The sequence below is a fragment of the Schistocerca cancellata genome, chromosome 5 (assembly GCF_023864275.1).
Source record: "Schistocerca cancellata isolate TAMUIC-IGC-003103 chromosome 5, iqSchCanc2.1, whole genome shotgun sequence".
NCBI lineage: Eukaryota > Metazoa > Arthropoda > Insecta > Orthoptera > Acrididae > Schistocerca > Schistocerca cancellata.
Window position 1 is genome coordinate 153,462,290 of NC_064630.1, and position 22,820 is coordinate 153,485,109.

General features: G+C 39.7%; 1 protein-coding gene across 2 annotated transcripts in view; it reads left to right on the forward strand.

Annotated features, from left to right (window-relative positions):
• Positions 1-22,820, forward strand: part of LOC126189024 (probable Dol-P-Man:Man(7)GlcNAc(2)-PP-Dol alpha-1,6-mannosyltransferase) — a 156,790-nt gene that overhangs the window by 50,090 nt on the left and 83,880 nt on the right. For both annotated transcript variants that reach the window (XM_049930848.1, XM_049930847.1), the window contains exons 5-6: positions 1,594-1,747; positions 18,044-18,188. In XM_049930848.1, the coding sequence (XP_049786805.1) occupies positions 1,594-1,747; positions 18,044-18,188 (299 nt within the window). The remainder of the gene's footprint in view (positions 1-1,593; positions 1,748-18,043; positions 18,189-22,820) is intronic.

Below are 22,820 nucleotides of genomic sequence, written 5' to 3' on the forward strand. Positions count from 1 at the left end.
ACTTCAAGCTTAAAGTTAAAACATTCTCAAAAGTTTTGCAATTTCTGAGACTGATGGTTGCATTTACCAATGTTGATAAATGGCAGAAATTATCAAGATTCTCCATTCCCAGGACCGATGAACTGTCTGTACTTACAGATTACATTTGTACAAAAACTTCAGAGCGTGAGTCCTACTCACACCTGGCCAATGTTTCGAGTAGTTGTATCCTTCATGTGGAGTTATAAATGTAGCCCAGCCATGTTTTTTGTAATATATTATGATAAGCTGTATCAGGAAGCTTAGCATGTCAAAATAGGAACTGTGTACACACTTAAAATCTGTCAGTATCTTATATAGTTCAAGAACCTACAATAGTAGTTTGATTGCTTCAGCCATTACCTCCATTTTCTGTCTGACACTTTGAAAGGTCAAATCACTGCAATTCCCGTAGGTGTAAAGATTAGTCAAAAAACAAAAGGTCATTGAAGATGACTGATAGACAGTGTTATACAAAAAAAAAAAAAAAAAAAAAAAAAAAACCAAAACTATTTTATGTTTGAAGTCATAGTAAATGGTCACATCTTTTCTGAACTTTATAATGCATCATAAAATATCTCTCGTAAACTTGTTGAGCAGTGTATTAAATACTTTTGGAAAAACTGTGGCCAATGATTTCTTCATTATGTAGCCATTTGGAAAAACTATGGCCAATGATTTTTCCACTATGTAGCCATTTACTAAAATATTGAGCTCAGGGAAGCTACAGTTCTAGTCTTATCACTAATAATGAACAGTGAAATCATGAGAGGTACCAACTTTGAATATTTTAATATTTTGTGGCATTTTCAGCATCCCTGTTTATGCTGAGTATGTTGCTACAGTAGTTAAAAACATGAAAGATGTAAAAATTTCATAATGAATGAGGCAGCCAAAAGTGAGGCATTGCTGTGAATCTTTAGGTTCAATATGGCAGTATTGTTATTATAAAAATCTTTTGTAAGTCATTATTATGAAAAGGATATAGTGCTACTCATCATACAGAAGAGATGTTGAGTCACAGATTAGCACAACAGAAGGACTGCAATATATTTAAGCTTTTGGACAAAACGAGTCCTCCTTCGAGAGGAGGAAACATACACACACATTCGCCCAAGTACAACTCACACACATGACCACTGCCTTTGGCCAGTGTGTGTGGGAGAGTTGTGCTTGTGCAAAAGCGTGTATGTTTCCTACTTTGGGAGGAGGACCTTTTTGTCTGAGAGCTTATATATATATATATATATATATATATATATATTCTTAAAAAGATATATTTAAAAAATATATTTAAAAATATATTCTCATATATATGGTGAGTAGCGGTTTATTCTTTTGATAAATTGTCATTATTCCATCCTTGGATATCCCATTGTTGATTCTTTTCTTTTGTAAGTCACTGTTTGTTAACCCCTTGACATAGTCGCATTTGGTAATACTCACATGATGTCCCATACATTCAGCCTTACAGACTAGTACAAATTATAAATAATTATAAGTAGTTGCATAATTAATTTTGACTGATGGAAGAGATAATTCTTATTCATAATTGTTACAATGAAATTCTTACAGTTTTACTTGCCCTGCATAGCTGGATCAGGCAGAACCATGTGAATTTCATCTCCTTTTCTGCTGCTGCAATCATCATATTTCGTGCTGAACTAGCGTTGTTCCTGGGAATTTTGCTGCTGTCTGATCTAATCTTCCGAAAAATCAGTCCGCTAAGGTAATAACATGGCAAGCAGTTTGATAGCAAACATTAAAGTTGTTATGAAAGAATCAAGGTGATGGAAAATTGAAAACATTATCTCATGCAAGGAAACTATGGTCCAAGATTTCATATTGCCATATTAAAATTGCCCTTAAGATTGTAATCTCTATTGTTTTATTATGACTGAAATTATTGAAACTGCAGAACATATAACTGTGTGAGCGTAATTCAGTACAGTTCTGTAATCTACAAGGTGTACAACTCTGCTTCCGCCGTTTGCTGATAGCTGGCGACAACAGTAAGTAGCGGTCGAAAGAAACAGATTGCAGACGTCAGACAGTTAGCTTGGACCTTGCTCAACATAACCTCATTCAAACATTAGTCAATTGTGTCTGCATCATAAAGTTGTTGTTGATTGACAATGTCAGTTTACGAGCCTTATTCTCATCATTTGTGGGAGGTGTTACTGTTTTGCTTCAGTACGAAGAAAACAGCAGCTGACTCTCATCGAATGCTATGAAGTGCATATGGTAAGGATGCTATTAGTGAAAGAATGTGTTGTGAGTGGTTTCAGTGTTTCAGTGTTTCAAGAACAGTGATTTTAACGTCGTAGACAGGCACAGTGGTGCAAGAGAAATATTTTCGAAGATGCAGAATTGGAGACATTGCTGAGTAAAGACTGACATCGAACTCAAGAAGAATTGGCACAATTAGTGGGAGTGACACAGCAAGACATTTCAAAATGTCTCAAGGCTATGGGCATGAAAGGAACTTGGATCCCATGTGAGCTGAAACCAAGAGATGTTGAATGACATTCGTGTATTTGTGAACAGTTGCTTCAGAGGCAAAAACAGATGGGATTTCTGCATCACATTGTGACCGGGGATGAAAAATAGGTTCATTACAATAAACCTATAATACAAAAAATCATGGGGATATCCTGGCCATGCTTCCACGTCAAAGGTCAAACCGAATATTCACGGCTCCAAGATCATGCTCTGCATTTGATGGGACCAGCTCAGCGTCGTGTATTATGAGGTGTTAAAACCAAGTGAAACAATCACAGGTGCTCGTTATCAAATGCAATTAATGTGTTAAATCAGAGCATTAAAAGACAAATGGCCGCAACAGGCTACAGCAAGAGGCACGATAAAGTAATTTTGCAGCATAACACTTGACCCCATGCTTCAAAAGAGGTCAAAACATATTTTCAAACATTAAAATGAGAAGTCCTACCCCACCCACTGTATTCTCCAGACATTACTCCCTCTGACTATCACCTATTTAGATCAATGATGCATGGCCTGGCTGACCAACACTTCCAATCTCATGAAGAGGTCATGAATTGAATCAATTCGTGGATCACTTCAAACGGTGTACAATTTTTTCGACGCAGAATTCATACACTGCCCAAAAGATGGATGAAAGTAGTGGCCATCGATGGAAAATACTTTGAATGTTACATGTGTAACCAATTTGCTTCAGTGAAGCCTCGAATGTTGGTGGAAAAAATGGCAGAAGCAAAATTGTACACCTTATATCAAATAGAATTATTGCTAATAGGTTATCTGTCTATGATGTGTTTATTGTAATGTTCCAAAGTGTTAAGAAAGAAATGGATAGTATGCAGATATGTAATAAATTTAGTCAGTAATGACTTGCAGTAGATTTATGTATGCAACTCTCCAGAGACCATTATTTATGTATGCAATTCTCCAGAGACCATTATTTTTGCAAATCTCAAGGGAACATTATTTATGCAACTTCCTAGGGACCACCAGTTTAGAAGGTCTATGGTGAACACAGCTTGGATGATAAATATAATGTATAAACTGCACAAATTTTTATTGCATTTTATTGCATTTGGTTTTCACCAAGGTACATTTTTGCACCATAAATTAGCAATGTACTAGGTTTTTTGGGTAACTCAGTTTTCTGGCTAGGCTTTTCTGAGGCTAATTTAAATAATTCATGGTGTACAGGCCAGTATTGCATCAGTCACTTTTTCCTCTAAAAATTTTCAAAGTGCCAATGTTTAAAAATAACAGCTTCCTATTTCTCTGAATACAATGTATTAACAAAATCACATTTTGATTTTAGCAATAGGTCATCAATTCACTGAGCAATATAATCTGTCTCATGTGGGATAATGGAAGACTGTGCCATTTTAAAGTATATTTACTGAGCAGGCATGTTATATTGCCAGACAAGGGGCACCAAAAACATAGCAAATCGTATTCTAGTGAGAAGCCACTTTTGCTGTATGCCAGTATACTGACTCTCAATTGCATAAAATTCAGTAAATCTGTCTTATTACATACAATTCTGTTTGCACTCATGCGTTCAGCTTTTCTTGTAATGATTTATGTAGCAGAAGACACAGTGTTGCGGGATAGTTGGGGATCTCTCGCAGAAGGAACATATTCATAACGTTTGTGAAAGCTGAAAACAGATACCTTTGGAATTCGAATATTATTCACTGTTCAGTAAGTTTAATATTCTGACACTGACATTGTAGTACATCTACTTACTTGTAAGATTTATGATGGGTAACAAGAACATGTTTAAAAGAGCAGAAAAGGAAAACTTGTTTGAGAATGTTGTACACTTCTTTGAATGGTAATAAAGTTTGGGCTCATAACAAAGAGACCGTACCTCCATTTTGTGTTCACAAATGAATACTACTGTTCCTTTCAAACAAGATGGTGTTGTCAACCACAAATGTCGCAAGCAATTAGATATACTGTGAAGTCAGTCAAAAATTTCTAGTTCATTAAATGGAGACTTAGTTCTGCTTTCTTTGCACTTAGTAGAAATTGCTCTCGTTCCATTGTCTTGCGGATGTGATTGCTAGCATACTTTTATTATTTTGGCATAACCTTCAGGACAATTCAGTTAAGATTTAAAAGTATTTATTCTGCACAAGTTGACAGTCACAATATTGTATAGAGTTGATAACCAAACACCTTGCAGAAACTTCTTCAGAGACAGTGGAATTATTACACGCACATGCAAATATGTTTACCCTCCATAGTATTTGTGATTAATATTAGATAATTCACAGTTAAGTGAGAAAAACCCAGCCACAGTACTAGAAGTAAAAATAATTCCTATGTAAACAATGCACCCCTGCATAGGGCACAGATTGAATTTTTATATACCAATGCAAAAATCTTTAATAGGTTGCCAGTAGATATCAGGGAGGATTTTGCAAATCCCCAGATATCTAAAAAGTAAAACAAAACAGGACCTTACTACCCATTCCTATATTTATCAGAATATTTGGGCTTAGGAATGTAAATTCCATTTAACAATATTGTTTGCATTAAACAGGTTACACCTTTTCCAGTATATAGACAACTAATAGTTTTCTCTGGAGTGTCCGTTTTGTGAAGATACGCACTACAAGATGTGGAAAATCCAAGTAGCCAGAACAATGGAAGTGTTCAGTCTATGAACAACAGAACAATACTATCTGGATTTGCTATGAATAACAGAACAATACTTCTTGGTTGCATGACTTGATGCGAGTGTAGTGTGCATCACAGTGTAGTAGAATGGCCTTGGCCTGGTTGTGGTGATGTCCCACTGAAGTTGGGAGCACTATGTTGAAGTTCTACATCTACATCTACATTTATACTCCGCAAGCCACCGTATGGTGTGTGGCGGAGGGCACTTCACGTGCCACTGTCATTACCTTCCTTTTCTGTTCCAGTCGCGTATGGTTCGCGGGAAGAACGACTGTCTGAAAGCCTCCGTGCGCACTCGAATCTCTCTAATTTTACATTCGTGATCTCCTCGGGAGGTATAAGTACGGGGAAGCAATATATTCGATGCCTCATTCAGAAACGCACCCTCTCGAAACCTGGACAGAAAGCTACACCGCAATGCAGAGCGCCTCTCTTGCAGTCTGCCACTTGAGTTTGCTAAACATCTCCGTAACGCTATCACGGTTACCAAATAACCCTGTGACAAAATGCGCCACTCTTCTTTGGATCTTCTCTATCTCCTCCGTCAACCCGATCTGGTACGGTTCCCACACTGATGAGCAATACTCAAGTATAGGTCGAACGAGTGTTTTGTAAGCCACCTCCTTTGTTGATGGACTACATTTTCTAAGGAATCTCCCAATGAATCTCAACCTGGTACCCGCCTTACCAACAATTAATATTATATGATCATTCTACTTCAAATCATTCCGTACGCATCCCTCCAGATATTTTACAGAAGTAACTGCTACCAGTGTTTGTTCCGCTATCATATAATCATACAATAAATGATCCTTCTTTCTATGTATTCGCAATACATTACATTTGTCTATGTTAAGGGTCAGTTGCCACTCCGTGCACCAAGTGCCTATCCGATGCAGATCTTCCTGCATTTCACTACAATTTTCTTATGCTGCAACTTCTCTGTATACTACAGCATCATCCGCGAAAAGCCGCATGGAACTTCTGACACTATCTACTAGGTCATTTATATATATTGTGAAAAGCAATCGTCCCATAACACTCCCCTGTGGCACGCCAGAGGTTACTTTGATAACAACATGCTGTGTTCTGTTTGCTAAAAACTCTTCAATCTGGCCACACAGCTGGTCTGATATTCCGTAGGCTCTTACTTTGTTTATCAGGCGACAGTGCGGAACTGTATCGAATGCCTTCCGAAAGTCAAGGAAAATAGCGTCTACCTGGGAGCCTGTATCTAATATTTTCTGGGTCTCATGAACAAATAAAGCGAGTTGGGTCTCACACGATCACTGTTTCCGGAATCCATGTTGATTCCTACAGAGTAGATTCTGGGTTTCCAAAAACGTTATGATACCCGAGCAAAAAACATGTTCTAAAATTCTACAACAGATCGATGTCAGAGATATAGGTCTATAGTTTTGCGCATCTGCTCGATGACCCTTCTTGAAGACTGGGACTACCTGTGCTCTTTTCCAATCATTTGGAACCTTTCATTCCTCTAGAGACTTGCGGTACACGGCTGTTAGAAGGGCGGCAAGTTCTTTCGAGTACTCTGTGTAGAATCTAATTGGTATCCCGTCAGATCCAGTGGACTTTCCTCTGTTGAGTGATTCCAGTTGCTTTTCTATTCCTTGGACACTTAGTTCAATGTCAGCCATTTTTTCGTTTGTGCGAGGATTTAGAGAAGGAACTGTAGTGCGGTCTTCCTCTGTGAAACAGCTTTGGAAAAAGGTGTTTGGTATTTCAGCTTTACGCGTGTCATCATCTGTTTCAATGCCATCATCATCCCGGAGTGTCTGGATATGCTGTTTCGAGCCACTTACTGATTTAACGTTAGACCAGAACTTCCTAGGATTTTCTGTCAAGTCGGTACATAGAATTTTACTTTCGAATTCACTGAACGCTTCACGCATAGCCCTCCTTACGCTAACTTTGACATCGTTTAGCTTCTGTTTGTCTGAGAGGTTTTGGCTGCGTTTAAACTTGGAGTGAAGCTCTCTTTGCTTTCGCAGTAGTTTCCTAACTTTGTTGTTGAACCACAGTGGATTTTTCCCGTCTCTCACAGTTTTACTTGGCACGTACCTGTCTAAAATACATTTTACAATTGCCTTGAACTTTTTCCATAAACACTCAACTTTGTTAGTGTCGGAACAGAAATTTTCGTTTTGATCTGTTAGGTAGTCTGAAATCTACCTTCTATTACTCTTGCTAAACAGCTAAACCTTCCTCCCTTTTTTTATATTCCTATTAACTTCCATATTCAGGGATGCTGCAACGGCCTTATGATCACTGATTCCCTGTTCTGCACTTAGAGTCGAAAAGTTCGGGTCTGTTTGTTATCAGTAGGTCCAAGATGTTATCACCATGAGTCGGTTCTCTGTTTAATTGCTCGAGGTAATTTTCGGATAGTGCACTCAGTATAATGTCACTCGATGCTCTGTCCCTATCACCCGTCCTAAACATCTGAGTGTCCCAGTCTATATCTGGTAAATTGAAATCTCCACCTAAGACTATAACATGCTGAGAAAATTTATGTGAAATGTATTCCAAATTTTCGCTCAGTTGTTTTGCCACTAATGCTGCTGAGTCGGGAGGTCGGTAAAAGGAGCCAATTATTAACCTAGCTCGGTTGTTGAGTGTAACCTCCACCCATAATAATTCACAGGAACTATCCACTTCTACTTCACTACAGGATAAACTACTACTAACAGCGACAAACACGCCACCACCGGTTGCATGCAATCTATCCTTTCTAAACACCGTCTGTGCCTTTGTAAAAATTTCGACAGAATTTATCTCTGGCTTCAGCAAGCTTTCTGTACCTATAACAATTTCAGCTTCTGGTACTTTACCAATGCAGCTTCGACAGTTTACAATTACAATATCGATTGCTGCTTGGTCCCCGCATGTCCTGACTTTGCCCCGCACTCTTTGAGGCTGTTGCCCTTTCTGTACCTGCCCGAGGCCATCTAACCTAAAAAACTGCCCAGTCCATGCCACACAATCCCTACTACCTGTGCAGTCGCTTGCTGCGTGTAGTGGACTCCTGACCTATCCAGCGGAACCTAAAACCCCACCACCCTATGGCAGAAGTGAGGAATCTGCAGCCCACATGGTCACAGAACTGTCTCAGCCCCTGATTCAGACCCTCCACTCGGCTCTGTACCAAAGGTCCGCAGTCAGTCCTGTCGACGATGTTGCAGATGGTGAGCTCTGCTTTCATCCCACTAGCGAGACTGGCAGGACCCTTTCCACATCTGGAATGACTCCCCCCGGTATGCTAACGGAGTGCACATTGGTTTTCTTCCCCTCTCTTGCTGCCATATCCCTAAGGGGCCCCATTACGCACCTGACGTTGGTGCTCCCAACTACCAGTAAGCCCACCCTCTGCGACCGCCCTGACCTTGCAGACTGACCGACAGCCTCTGGAACAGGACAAGCAGCCATGTCCGGCCGAAGATCGGTATCAGCCTGAGACAGAGCCTGAAACCGGTTCCTCAGACAAACTGGAGAGGCCTTCCGTTCAGCCCTCTGGAATGTCTTTCGCCCCCTGCCACACCTCGAGATGACCTCCCACTCTACCACCGGTGAAGGCTCAGCCATACCAAAATAATAATTGGCTCCTTCTACTGATCCCCCCAACTCAGATGATATAATAGCTGAACGGTTCAAAGAAAACTTGAATCTCATTACAAATGAGTACCCCACTCATACAGTTATAATTGGTGGAGACTTCAATCTACCCTCGATTTGTTGGTGAAAATACATGTTCAAAGCCGCTGGTAGACAGAAAACATCTTCCAAAATTGTGCTAAATGCTTTCTCTGAGAATTTCTTTGAACCATTAGTCCATGAGCACACACAAATTTTAAATGGTTGCGAAAACACACTTGACCTCTTAGCCACAAATAATCCTGATCTAATAGAGAGCGTCATGATGGATACAGGGATTATTGAACACAAGGTCATTGTAGTGAGGCTTAAAACCATATCAACCAAAACCACTAAAAATAAATGCAAAATATATCTATTTAAAACAGCAGGTAAAAATTTGCTTGATGCCTTCCTAAGAGAGAGTCCCCATTCCTTCCAAGCTAATTATGTAAGTGTAGACCATATATGGCTCAAATTCAAAGATACAGTATCGACAGCAATAGATAGATTCATACCACATAAGTTAATAAGAAATGGGACTGATCCACCATGGTACACAAAACATGTCAGAACACTGTTGCAAAAGCAACAAAAAAAGCATGGCAAATTCAGAAGAACGCAAAATCCCCAAGACTGGCTAAGTTTCACGGAAGCTCGAAATTTAGTGTGGATGTCGATGCAAGATGCATTTCCACAATGAAACATTGTCTCAAAATATGGTAGAAAACCCAAAGAGATTCTGGTCATATGTAAAGTATGTTAGTGGCAAAAAACATTCAATACCATCACTGCACGATTGCGATGGAAATGTTACCGATGATGGTATCACTAAATACAGTTTTCGGTAATTCTTTCACAAAAGAAGATGAAGTACACTACTGGCCATTAAAATTGCTACACCAAGAAGAAATGCAAAGGATAAACAGTTATTCATTGGACACATATATTATACTAGAACTGACATGTGATTACATTTTCACGCAATTTGGGTGCATAGATCCTGAGAAATCAGTACCCAGAACAACCAACCACCTCTGGCCATAATAACAGCCTTGATACGCCTGGGCATTGAGTCAAACAGAGCTTGGATGGCATGTACAGGTACAGCTGCACATGCACCTTCAACACAATACCACAGTTCATCAAGAGTAGTGACTGCCATATTGTGACGATCCAGTTGCTCGGCCACCATTGACCAGACGTATTCAGTTGGTGAGAGATCTGGAGAATGTGCTGGCCAGGGCAGCAGCCGAACATTTTCTGTATTCAGAAAGGCCCGTACAGGACCTGCAACATGCGGTCGTACTTTATCGTGCTGAAATGTAGGGTTTTGCAGGGGTCGAATAAAGGGTAGAGCCACGGCTCGTAACACATCTGAAATGTAACGTCCACTGCTCAAAGTGCCGTCAATGCGAACAAGTGGTGACCGATACATGTAACCAATGGCACCCCATGCCATCACGCCGGGTGATACGCCAGTATGGCGATGATGAATACACGCTTCCAATGTGCATTCACCACGATGTCGCCAAACATGGATGCGACCATCATGATGCTGTAATCAGAACCTGGATTCATCCGAAAAAATTACGTTTTGCCATTCGTGCATCCAGGTTCGTCGTTGAGTACACCATTGCAGGCGCTCCTGTCTGTGATGCAGCGTCAAGGATAACCGCAGCCATGGTATCCGAGCTGATAGTCCATGCTACTGCAAATGTCGTCGAACTGTTCGTGCAGATGGTTGTTGTCTTGCAAACGTCCCCATCTGATGACTCAGGGATCGAGACATGGCTGCACGATCTATTACAGCCATGCGGATAAGATGCCTGTCATCTCGACTGCTAGTGATACGGGGCTGTTGGGATCCAGCACGGTGTTTCGTATTACCCTCCTGAACCCATCGATTCCGTATTCTGCTAACAGTCATCGGACCTTGACCAACGCGAGCAGCAATGTCGCGATACGATAAACCGCAATCGCCATAGGCTACAATCCGACCTTTGTCAAAGTCAGAAACGTGATGATACGCATTTCTCCTCCTTACACGAGGCATCACAACAATGTTTCACCAGGCAACGCCGGTCAACTGCTGTTTGTGTATGAGAAATCGGTTGGAAACTTTCCTCATGTCAGCACGTTGTAGGTGTCACCACCGGCACCCACCTTGTGCGAATGCTCTGAAAAGCTAATCATTTGCATATCACAGCATCTTCTTCCTGTCTGTTAAATTTTGCGTCTGTAGCACGTCATCTTCGTGGTGTAGCAATTTTAATGGACAGTAGTGTAAATATTCCAGAATTTGAAACCGTAACATCTGTTAGATTGAGTGACATAAAAATAGATATCTTAGATGTTGCGAAACAACTCAAATCACTTAAGAAAGGCAAATCCTCCAGTCGAGATGGTATACCAGTCAGGTTCCTTTCAGAGTATGCAGATACAGTTGCACTTTTCTTAGCAATCATATACAACCACTCACTTGACGAAAGGTCTGTTCCTAAAGACTGGAAAGTAGCACAGGTCACACCAATATTCAAGAAAGGAAATAGGAGTAACCCATTGAATTACAGACCCCTATCACTGACCTCAATTTGCAGTAGGGTTTTGGAGCATATACTGTACTTGAACAATATGAATCTCCTTGAAGAAAATGACTTATTGATATATAACCAACACGGATTCAGAAATTATCATTCTTCTGCAACACAGCTAGCTCTTTATTCCTGTGAAGTAATGAGTGCTGTCGACAAGGGAGCTCAGATCAATTCCATATTCCTAGATTTCCAGAAGTATCGTCTCAGTTGTGTTACTGGATTTGTGATTTCCTTTCAAAGAGGTCACAGTTCGTAGTGACAGACGGTAAATCATTGAGTAGAACAGAAGTGGAATCTGGTGTTCCAAAGGGTATTGTCTAGGCCCTCTGCTGTTCCTGATTTACATAAATGATCTAGGTGATAATCTGAACAGCCCCCTTAGATTGTTTGCAGATGACGCTGTAATTTACCACCTAATAAAATCATGAGACGATCAATTCCAATTACAAAATGATCAAGAGAGAATTTCTGTATGGTGCGAAAAGTGGCAATTGGCACTAAACAAAGAAAAGTGCGAGGTCATCCAAATGGGTACTAAAGGAAATCTGATAAATTTTGGGTATATGATAAATCGCACAAATCTAAGGGCTGTCAATTCAACTAAATACCTAGGAATTATAATTACGAGCAACTTAAATTGGAAAGACCACAGAGAGAATTTTGTGGGGAAGGCGAAACAAAGACTGCACTTTGTTGGCAGAAAACTTAGATGATCTGACAAACTCACTAAAGAGACAGCCTATATTACACTTGCCTGTCTTCTGCTGGAATATGGAATATTGCTGTGCGGTATGGGATCCTTATGAGGTAGTACTGACAGAGGACATCGAAAAAGTGCAAAGAAAGGCAGCTCGTTTCGTGCTATTGTGCAATAGGTGTGAGAGTGTCAGTGATATGATATGCGAGTTGGGGTGACAGTCACTGAAGCAAAGGTGGTTTTCTTTGTGGTGAGATCTATTTACGAAATTTCAATCACTAACTTTCTCTTCCGAATGCAAAAATATTTTGTTGACACCCACCTACGTAGGGAGAAATGATCATCATAATAAAATAAGAGAAATTAGAGCTCAAATGGAAATATTTATGGGTTCCTTATTACCATGTGCCATTCGAGAGTGGAATGGTAGAGTAGTAGTATGAAAATGGTTCGATGAACCCTCTGCCAGGCACTTAAGTGTGAATTGCAGAGTAACCATGTAGATGTAGATGTCTGACAACTGCTGAAATCACCGAGCGGGGTGGCGCAGTGGTTAGACACTGGATTCGCATTCGGGAGGACGACGGTTCAATCCCGCGTCCGGCCATCCTGATTTAGATTTTCCGTGATTACCCTAAATCACTCCAGGCAAATGCCGTGATGGTTCCTCTGAAAGGGCACGGCCGACTTCCTTCCCAATCCTTCCCTAATCCGATGAGACCGATGACCACGCTGTCTGGTCTCCTACCCCAAACCAACCAACCAACCAACCAACTGCTGAAATCAATTTTTTGACTGTAATCTGACAATGTTCTATTCCTACCTCTTCCTCTTCAACTACTATTTCCCAGGCCTTCTCCACCTTTCCCTCCATTCCCATGTCCCCTCTTGAGCATGTCTGGTTGTTCATGGTCTTATCCAAGTATGAAGGGCACAGAGCTTCCCTTCCTGATCCTCTAATAGCCTCTTTCTCTCATTAAGTTCCCTGATAAATTCCTCCCGACAGAACCCACCACAGCTGGCCGGAGTGGCCGTACGGTTCTAGGCGCTACAGTCTGGAGCCGAGCGACCGCTACGGTCGCAGGTTCGAATCCTGCCTCAGGCATGGATGTGTGTGATGTCCTTAGGTTAGTTAGGTTTAATTAGTTCTAAGTTCTAGGCGACTGATGACCTCAGAAGTTAAGTCGAATAGTGCTCAGAGCCAGAACCCACCACTTGTAAACCAATGGCAGGTCCTACACTTCTCGTTCATGGTTAGAATTCACATAAAAAATAAAAGATTCAGAAGTGCAGTTGGGATGTTTCCTGCTGTATTTGACGGATGTCCTGAGGGGTGGGGTGGGGGGGGGTGGGGGTGGGGGGGGGGAGCTTCATGTAATAATTGCAATGCTGTGGTGTAAAGATTTGCAATCGCTGGCTTGTTTATTTGGAGTACAATTCTGTTCTCTGAATTTTTCTTTTTTCTTTCCTTGTACTTTGCCTCCTGGACAGTCTGGCCTGTGTTGGAGATAAAATTCATGCATATCTAGGTTCAACAACCTACCAAATAAATGAAGTCTCTTTTTGAAGTTTTGCATCTATTCTTCCAACTTATACAGCTCTGAAAACTCCCATATACAATTGTCTACAATTTAGCTTTGACAGTTAAACTGAGTGTTCACAAAATTATTGACATCTCTACATCCACTCACTAACGGGCTTTAGTGCAGGCTCTTCGCTGGAACTCATTCTTCTTTTCTTTATGATTTAGGCCAGTGTCAAGGCCCACGCTATTGTGTGGAGTGCAGTGTGTCTCAGAGGCAGGTGTGCAACAGCATGGTTGGTTGGTTGGTTTTGGGAAGGAGACCAGACAGCGTGGTCATCGGTCTCATCGGGTTAGGGAAGGATTGGGAAGGAAGTCGGCCGTGCCCTTTCAGAGGAACCATCCCTGCATTTGCCTGGAGTGATTTAGGGAAATCACGGAAAACCTAAATCAGGATGGCCGGACGCGGGATTGAACCGTCGTCCTCCCGAATGCGAGTCCAGTGTCTAACCACTGCGCCACCCCGCTCGGTCAACAGCATGGAATAACCACCAAATCAGCAGGTTTGGAAAGCTTGACCAAACTGCACAGCTGCCCCCTTCTTGTAAGAGTTGCTTTTTCCATCACATTCATTAGGATACACAAGCAATATATATTCTCAACACAGTATATGTATCCAGAAGTCCCTAAAATTATTAATAAAATTTAACTGTGTGTTTGGTGAGCATCATTTGTTGGTACTGTTAACATTGTGCAACACAACACTTCATGGAACAGATATTTCACACCTCACAATCTAAACAGAGACAGCACTTTTCGTACATTACAAGCAATAAAGAAGAGTCATTGGTGACCGGAACTACCATCACGTTCCATAGATTCTGTCATCAGATATGTTACAAAAGTCATAGTATACATTCATGAAAGAGAAGAAACTGTCAGAAACTAAATTTGTATATTGTATAAACAATGAAATATCACTGTGCTGTTCTGTACAATTTGTACTTAAAACACGGAAAAGCTGCTAATTTGAAGAAAGCTGCTGCTTCTCCAGATATATGTTAAGAACCTACTTGTTCCCCCCTGATATTAACTTTACACTTATATGGATATATTGATATTTATCAAAGAATAACTGTCATTTACATTTAACAGCAGAGAGTCCAGGTTGTAATACCAACAATTATGGAAAGAACAGAGTGCCATTCATCATGAATATGACATATTGAGTTGCAGACATGCACAACAAAAAGACTGTAATTACACATTAAGCTTTCAGTCAAAGCCTTCATCAGAAAAGAGAAACATATAAGAGAAACATATACGCATTCATGCAAGCGAGCACCTCTCAAACACCATACACACACACACACACACACACACACACACACACACACACAAAATTGCTATCTCTGGCAGTGAGGAGTGAAAGGATGTATGTTTCTCTTTTCTGATAAAGGATTTGGCTGAAAAAATTGTGTGTAGTAGTCTTTTCGTTGTGCCTGTCAGCAACTCAACTTGTCATTTTTATGGTGGGTAGCAATCTATCCTTTCCATAATTGTTGTTGTTTCCATCTGTAATGACTGAGGTTGTTTACAATGAGCATTACTGCTTTTCAGCCAGCTAACAGAACTCTTAACTCTTTATATCTAGGTAACCAGATAATTTGTGGAAAGAATAAGTTATAAAGTATCACTGCTTAGAATTTGTAATGATTTCCAATGTCTTGCTTTATGTCTGATTGAAGGTTGTGAAAAATATTTGCATCGGAATCCAAAACCCTATTGCTAACTGTAGAGGCAGAGGCACAATGAAAATTTTTATTTCTGTATGTCTTATAGTGTGGCTGTATAAACCACAGTCAATATGAAACATTTATTTTTCATATTATTAGAAGCAGATACAAGTACAAAGTAAATGTATTCGGAAGTGTGTGTAAGAATTCTGTGGGTAAAGTCTTTAAAGACACATGGTTATCTTCAGAGTGTTCACACTGCTTCCGTTGCTGAAACGGAAGACATGCTTAATCTAACTTTTTAATTAATTTGTCTTTTTCTTGACTCTGTTTTGTTTTCTATTAGTTTGTTTTCTATCAGTTTATACTAAAGACAGCATACATTTAGAATATGACCATTAATGGCTTTCTTTGACTGGTCAGTTTTGTTTGTTGAAAATTGCACAGTGTGACCCTATGTGAGATTTAAGTCTTGACCGTTTGTTGTGAAACAGTTGTGCATCTGTTGAGGTATTGTCCTATCTGACTAGCATGACACATTCCATCTGTGATCTAAATGTCCGACTTCTTCAGTCCAAGCTGAGGTGGGTGGCACAGTGGTAAGACACTAGATTAGAATTTAGGAAGACAGGCCTGCCATCCAGATTTAGGTTTTCAGTGGTTACCCTGTATTATTTAATGAAATCTTCAATGGCTTCCTTGTGAAGGACATGTTGATTCCCTTCCTCAGTCTGAGCCTGTGCTCAGTTTCTAATGACGCTGTCAACAAGACATTAAATCCCAATCTCTCTTCCTTTTATCAACCTATATGGAAGAGGCTGTAGATGAAATTGAAATGGGAGATATGATACTGCGTGAAGAGTTTGTCAGAGCACTGAAGGACCTGAGTCGAAACAAGGCCCCCGGAGTAGACAACATTCCATTAGAACTACTGACCGCCTTGGGAGAGCCAGTCCTGAGAAAACTCTACCATCTGGTGAGCAAGATTTATGAGACAGCCGAAATACCCTCAGACTTCAAGAAGAATATAATAATTCCAACCGAACTATCAGTTTAATAAGTCACAGCTACAAAATACTAACGCAAATTCTTTACAGACGAATGGAAAAACTGATAGAAGCCGACCTCAGCGAAGATGAGTTTGGATTCTGTAGAAATGTTGGAACACGTGAGGCAATACTGACCCTACGACTTATCTTAGAAGAAAGATTAAGAAAAGGCAAACCTACGTTTCTAGCATTTGTAGACTTAGAGAAAGCTTTTGACAATGTTCATTGGAATACTCTCTTTCAAATTCTTAAGGTGGCAGGGGTAAAATACCGGGAGCGAAAGGCTATTTACAATTTGTACAGAAAGCAGATGGCAGTTATTAGAGTCGAGGGGTATGAAAGGGAAGCAGTGATTGGGAAGGGAGTGAGAGAGGGTTGTAGCCTATCCCCGATGTTATTCAATCTGTATATTGACCAAGCAATAAAGGAAACAAAAGAAAAGTTCGGAGTATGTATTAAAATCCATGGAGAAGAAATAAAAACTTTGAGGTTCGCCGATGACATTGTAATTATGTCAGAGACAGCAAAGGATTTAGAAGAGCAGTTGAACAGAATGGACAGTGTCTTGAAAGGAGGGTATAAGATGAACATCAACAAAAGCAAAACAAGGATAATGGAATGTAGTCGAATTAAATTGGGTGATGCTGAGGGAATTAGATTAGGAAATGAGACCCTTAAAGTAGTAAAGGAGTTTTGCTATTTGGGAAGCAAAATGATGGTCGAAGTAGAGAGGATATAAAATGTAGACTGGCAATGGCAAGGAAAGCGTTTCTGAAGAAGAAAAATTTGTTAACATCGAGTATAGATTTAAATGTCAGGAAGTCGTTTCTGAAAGTATTTATATGGAATGTAGCCATGTATCGAAGTGAAATGTGGACAATAAATAGTTTAGACAAAAAGAGAATAGAAGCTTTTTAAATGTGGTGCTACAGAGGAATGCTGAAGATTAGATGGGTAGATCACATAACTAATGAGGAGGTATTGAATAGGATTGGGGAGAAGAGGAGCTTGTGGGACAACTTGACTAGAAGAAGGGATCGGTTGGTAGGACATGTTCTGAGACATCGAGGGATCACCAATTTAGTATTGGAGGGCAGCGTGGAGGGTAAAAATCGTAGAGGGAGACCAAGAGATGAATACACTAAGCAGATTCAGAAGGATGTAGGCTGCAGTAGGTACTGGGAGATGAAGAAGCTTGCACAGGATAGAGTGGCATGGAGAGCTGCAACAAACCAGTCTCAGGACTGAAGATCACAACAATAACAACAACATGATTACTAGAAGAATTAAATTGTGAAAAGAACTGTGGGTGATTGCTGGCCTTTCAGACATTGTTTTTTCTTCAAGACACAGTGAAAATTTTGATAGATACTTAATTATTATTTCTTGGAACAAGTTCAGAGACTCTGGAAGCTCAGTGTTAGTCTCTGAATTTTATTATTTTTATTGTTATTATTATTGTCATTACTACTGCCACAGCATCACAGCAGTGATATGTAGAAATGCTTTTGTATACTAGTTGTCACATGTGATATGTACTTTGCTAATAAAGTTTCATTTACATTACAGTAATTGTTTTCTGTTTACAGGGTCATTCAAATTGGTGTTCCGGCTGGATTAATATTTCTTAGCCTGTCAGTGTTAGTTGACTCAGTATTTTGGAACAGATTATTATGGCCAGAAGGAGAAGTTTTATATTTCAATACTGTGCTGAATAAGAGTCATGAATGGGGTGTATCCTTTTTTTAATGCTTTGTTTTCATTCAGATCATGTTCAGAATGCTCTCATAGTCATTGTTGATTTCTCTCTTATTGTGTTCTGCTGTGGCTGCCTAAGTCCAGTGCCCCAGATGGCTGAGTGACTTGATCAAAAAGAAATTTTTTTCTATAATTTCCTCTTCAAACATTTTTGTGATAAATGTTTTCTGAATTAATTTAAGTTCTAAAAAACTACGAAACAGAATTGCTAGCTGGTTTGTACTTTTAAGAGGCAAAGCACTTAGCACTGCTAATAGACATATGAAGAAGTACCCAACACTATCCGAGCTTTTGGAGAAACTTTTCTCCCTTTTTTCTCACAATTGGGGGGGGGGGGAGGGGAGGGGAGGGGTGGGGAGGGGAGGGGAGGGGAGGGGAGGGGAGGGGAGGAGTGTGGTCCCTTCTCACAAAGGGTAGGTCTGTGACTTACCCTCCTTTTTTAACCTTACCCTAATCTCTTTTTAACATTTTTGTTCGCAACAGTGTATTTTTTGTAAGCATTCATAGTTTCTTGTGTTTTTTAGATGGGAACTAACTTTTCTCTGTGAACTGTAAACAAGGAAGCAAATGCTGCATAAAAATTATTTTTGTGTCTTTTACTGTAATTAAAACTGATTTCTATTTCCAGCAACAAAAATCACTGAACAGTAAGTGTACTAGGAAGTAAGTGTAAGAATTCCAATATCTTCGAGGAACCCTCAGATGTATATGTTATTACTTATTTTGAGTAAATACATTATGTACGTAAGGTGTGGTTTCCAATAAGATAATTCAATAACATAACAAGTAAAATTGCTAATGTTTATGCCAACACAATAGGAGATACTTCTAAGAGCAAAATATTCTCATCTGAGCTACGTGATTCTATATCTACACTCTACATGCCACCTTATGGCATGTGACATAGGGTACATTTTGTACCTGTCTCACTTCCCTCTTCCCTGTTCCAGTTGCATATGTTTCATGGAAAGAACGATTGTTGGTAAGCCTCTGTGTAGGCTTGAATATCTCTGATTTGACCTGCATGGTCTTTTCACGAGATATACATAGAAGGAAGCAATAGACTGACAACTCTAATAGGAACATAGACCTTTGGAATTTAACAATAAATCACACCATGATGCAGAATGCCTCTCTTGCAGCATCTGCCCCTGGAGTTGGCTGAGCATCTCTGTGACACTTTCGCATGTACTAAGTGAATTTGTAACAAACCATGCTGCTCTTCTTTGGATCTTCTCTGTTTCCTCTGTCAATCTTATCTAGTGCAGATTCCAGACTGGTGAGCAATAAGTATTGATCGAACGAGGGTCTTGTAAGCTAGCTCTTTTGTGGGTGAACAACTTATCCAGAGGATTCTTCCAGTGAATCTCGGTCTGGCATCTGCCTTACCTGCAATCAATTCTATGTGGTACTTTTATTTTATTAAATTGCTCCATACACTTACTCCATGGTATTTTATGGATGCGACTGCTTCTGGGGAGTGTTCTGAAATTGCATAATCATACAGTAATGAGTCTTTCTGCCTATTTATACACAATATGTTACATTTTCTTAGGTTGAGGGTCAACTGCCTCTCCCTGCACCAAGTGTCAATTCTCTGTAGGTCTTCCTGCATTTTGCTACAGTTTTCTAGTGGTGTGATTTCTCTGTATACAGCAGCATCATCCACGAAAAGCCTCATGGAACTCCCGATGTTATACACTAGGTCCTTTGTACAAATTCTGGAAGGTAATATTCCTATAACACTTCCTTGGCATACACCTGACATTACTTTTAAGTCTGAAGATTTCTCTACATTGCCAATGTTCTGTTTGTGAGAAACTCATCAGTCCAGTCACATAGTTGATCTGATATTCCATATGGCCATGTTCTGTTCATTAGGCAGCAATGCAGAAGATTATCTAACACCTTCCGAAATTCAAGGAATGTGGTATCAACCTGGGCACCAGTATCTACTGTCTTTTGGGTCTTTTGGATGAACAGAGCAAGCTGGATTTCACATGATCGTTGTTTTTGGAACACATGTTAATACCTATGGAGAAAATTTTTGGTTTCCAGAAACATCATAATTCATAAGAATGAAACATGGTCCAAAATGCTACCATGGACCAATGTCAGAGTTATAAACCTATTTATGTTTTGTGTCCATTTTAACTTGTTACCCAGCTAGACCCCCAAAAATTTTTACGCACAGTGTTTCATTGAGTGTATCGTCATTTGTGTCTAGCTCAGGTGCTAGTAGCTCATTTTTGATTATTTGAAATTTTATAATATGGGTCTTTGTGAGTTTAAGAATCAAACAGTTTATTGGGAATCAATTCTAGGCCTATTCAACTATCATCTGACCTGTTTCTGGTAGAGATGAGTGTAGATCCTTCATTAGTGTGTAATCAGCAGATGTTAAAGTTTTTTAACCATCCTTTAAAGTTATTAGAAAACCATTTATGTAGATTAAAAACAGTAGCTGGTACAGTTTTGTGACATCACAGTTTGGAATTTCATGTTGCATAGCATTCTTAAGTGTGAAAGGCAGAATAAGATGCATCAGATTTTGGCTTTGAGGAGAAGGAGGTGACAATTGGAATGTAAGATCACTTTTTACATCACAAGCTTAATGTAGAAGATACTATATTGAATTACATCCTTTGCAATTGAAGCCCATATTTTGTCTTTTTAAGTTATAACTTACGTCCTATGAAAGTATGCCATTTCAAAGCACTGGAACAATGACGATATCTCAAAAACACATTGTTTTGGGTACTATTTGTTGTAATCAATTGACATATCAGCCACTGAAGGCTCTTTGTATTCGTGCTTTTCATATTATAATTCATGCATTATGAAAGTATGCCACTTAAAGGCACTGCCACATTGAACGTTTATCAAAACCTATTGTTTTTCATAAGATTTGCTATCATCAAATGTCAAGTAATGCCATATCTGTAGTTAAAGCTTCTGGAACAACATAAAATAAAGGACATGGACAAACATATCTACCAAACGTAGTATAGTGGAGCAGATGTGATCTGTGAAGTGAAAAGTTGCAGTTTTGAGTCTTGCTTAGATATCTTTTTATTTACCTTTATGTTTTCTGAAAGTTTTTTGGGCTTTAATTTAATTCAGGAGTATTCCATGCCATGTCTTTAGAAGAGAAGTTTCCATTAAGGAGTGAATTTGTTCAGCAGTTTTGTGAATGTATCAAGAAACATGTATCAAGAAACATGTATCAAGAAACATGAACTATGAATTGCAAGACAACTATCTACTTCACTGTCTGATTCCCTTAAATTCTGTACAGTGTATACTAAAGACAGAGCAACTTGCTTAACTTATGGACAGGGGAGCGAATTTGTATTTTAATAGACAGAATGAAAGAAGAACAATGTTAGTATACTGTTTGAAAGAACAACAGTATTATATACTGTTAAAAGTAACAATGCACAATAGTCACTCTTTGGTGACTGGTAACTAAGCTAACGTAACTATTTTATGTGTGTCCACTTTTATAAACAAACTCTGTGGTTTGCACACCAGATGTAACCAACAGTTGCTGCTGGATAGCACTGCAGTGGCGGATAATGTTGAGGAATGTATTCTATGTAATGTACCATCTCATTTCTGTGCATGCATTGAGCACATTGGAAATAATGTTTCACATTCAGAAGCAAAGAGAGGATGGCTAAATGGTGAAAAGAATATGTAGAAGGAATGCATAATGGAAACACATTTCAGGACAGTGTTATAAAAAGAGAAGAGGAGTTAGATGATGATGAGATGGGTGATGGGATACTGCAACAAGAATTTCACAAAGCATTGAAAGACCTGAATTGAAATCAGACACTTGGAGTAGATGACATTCCTTCAGAATTATTAAGATAATTGGGAGAACCAACTCTGATAACATTTTTCCACATAATATGCATGATATTTGAAATAAGGATATACCCTCAGATTTCTAAAAAAGAGTATCATCCAACTGTGGTTGTCAGACAAACAAACAAACAAACAAGACATTATCCTTTTCAGAGCTAACTGCAGAAAACAAACAAACAAACAAACAAACACACACACACACACACACACACACACACACGCACACACAGTGTTTGATCTAGATGATAGCTTGTAATTTGGGGGGGGGGAAGGAGATGTGGAGCAGAAGGGAGGCTTGGAGTGAATTTTAACTGTTGGCTGGGAGGAAGAGACAATAAATGTACAGGATAACAGGATAGTAATGCGATACCAGAGAGCATCTCTGGTATGAAAAGGGGAGTGGTGTGTTTTGCACAGTGATGTAGAGAAGTGGAGTGAGGGTAAGATAGAATTGGGGGGGGGGGGGGGGGAGTGAGTGAGAGAGAGAGAGAGAGAGAGAGAGAGAGAGAGAGAGAGAGAGAGAGTGAGAGAGTGAGAGGGGGGGGAGGGAGGAGGGTACAAATGTACAGAGAGTGAAGTGGGGGGCTTTGAGACAGCGATGAAGGTGGGTATGGGACAGGTGTTAGTGGTGAGTGAGGCAAGGAGGATAGCTGGATCAAAGTATGTGTTGTAAGGACAGGTCATGTCTGTGTAATTCAGAGAAACTAGTATTTGAGCAGGAGTATCTGGGTGACA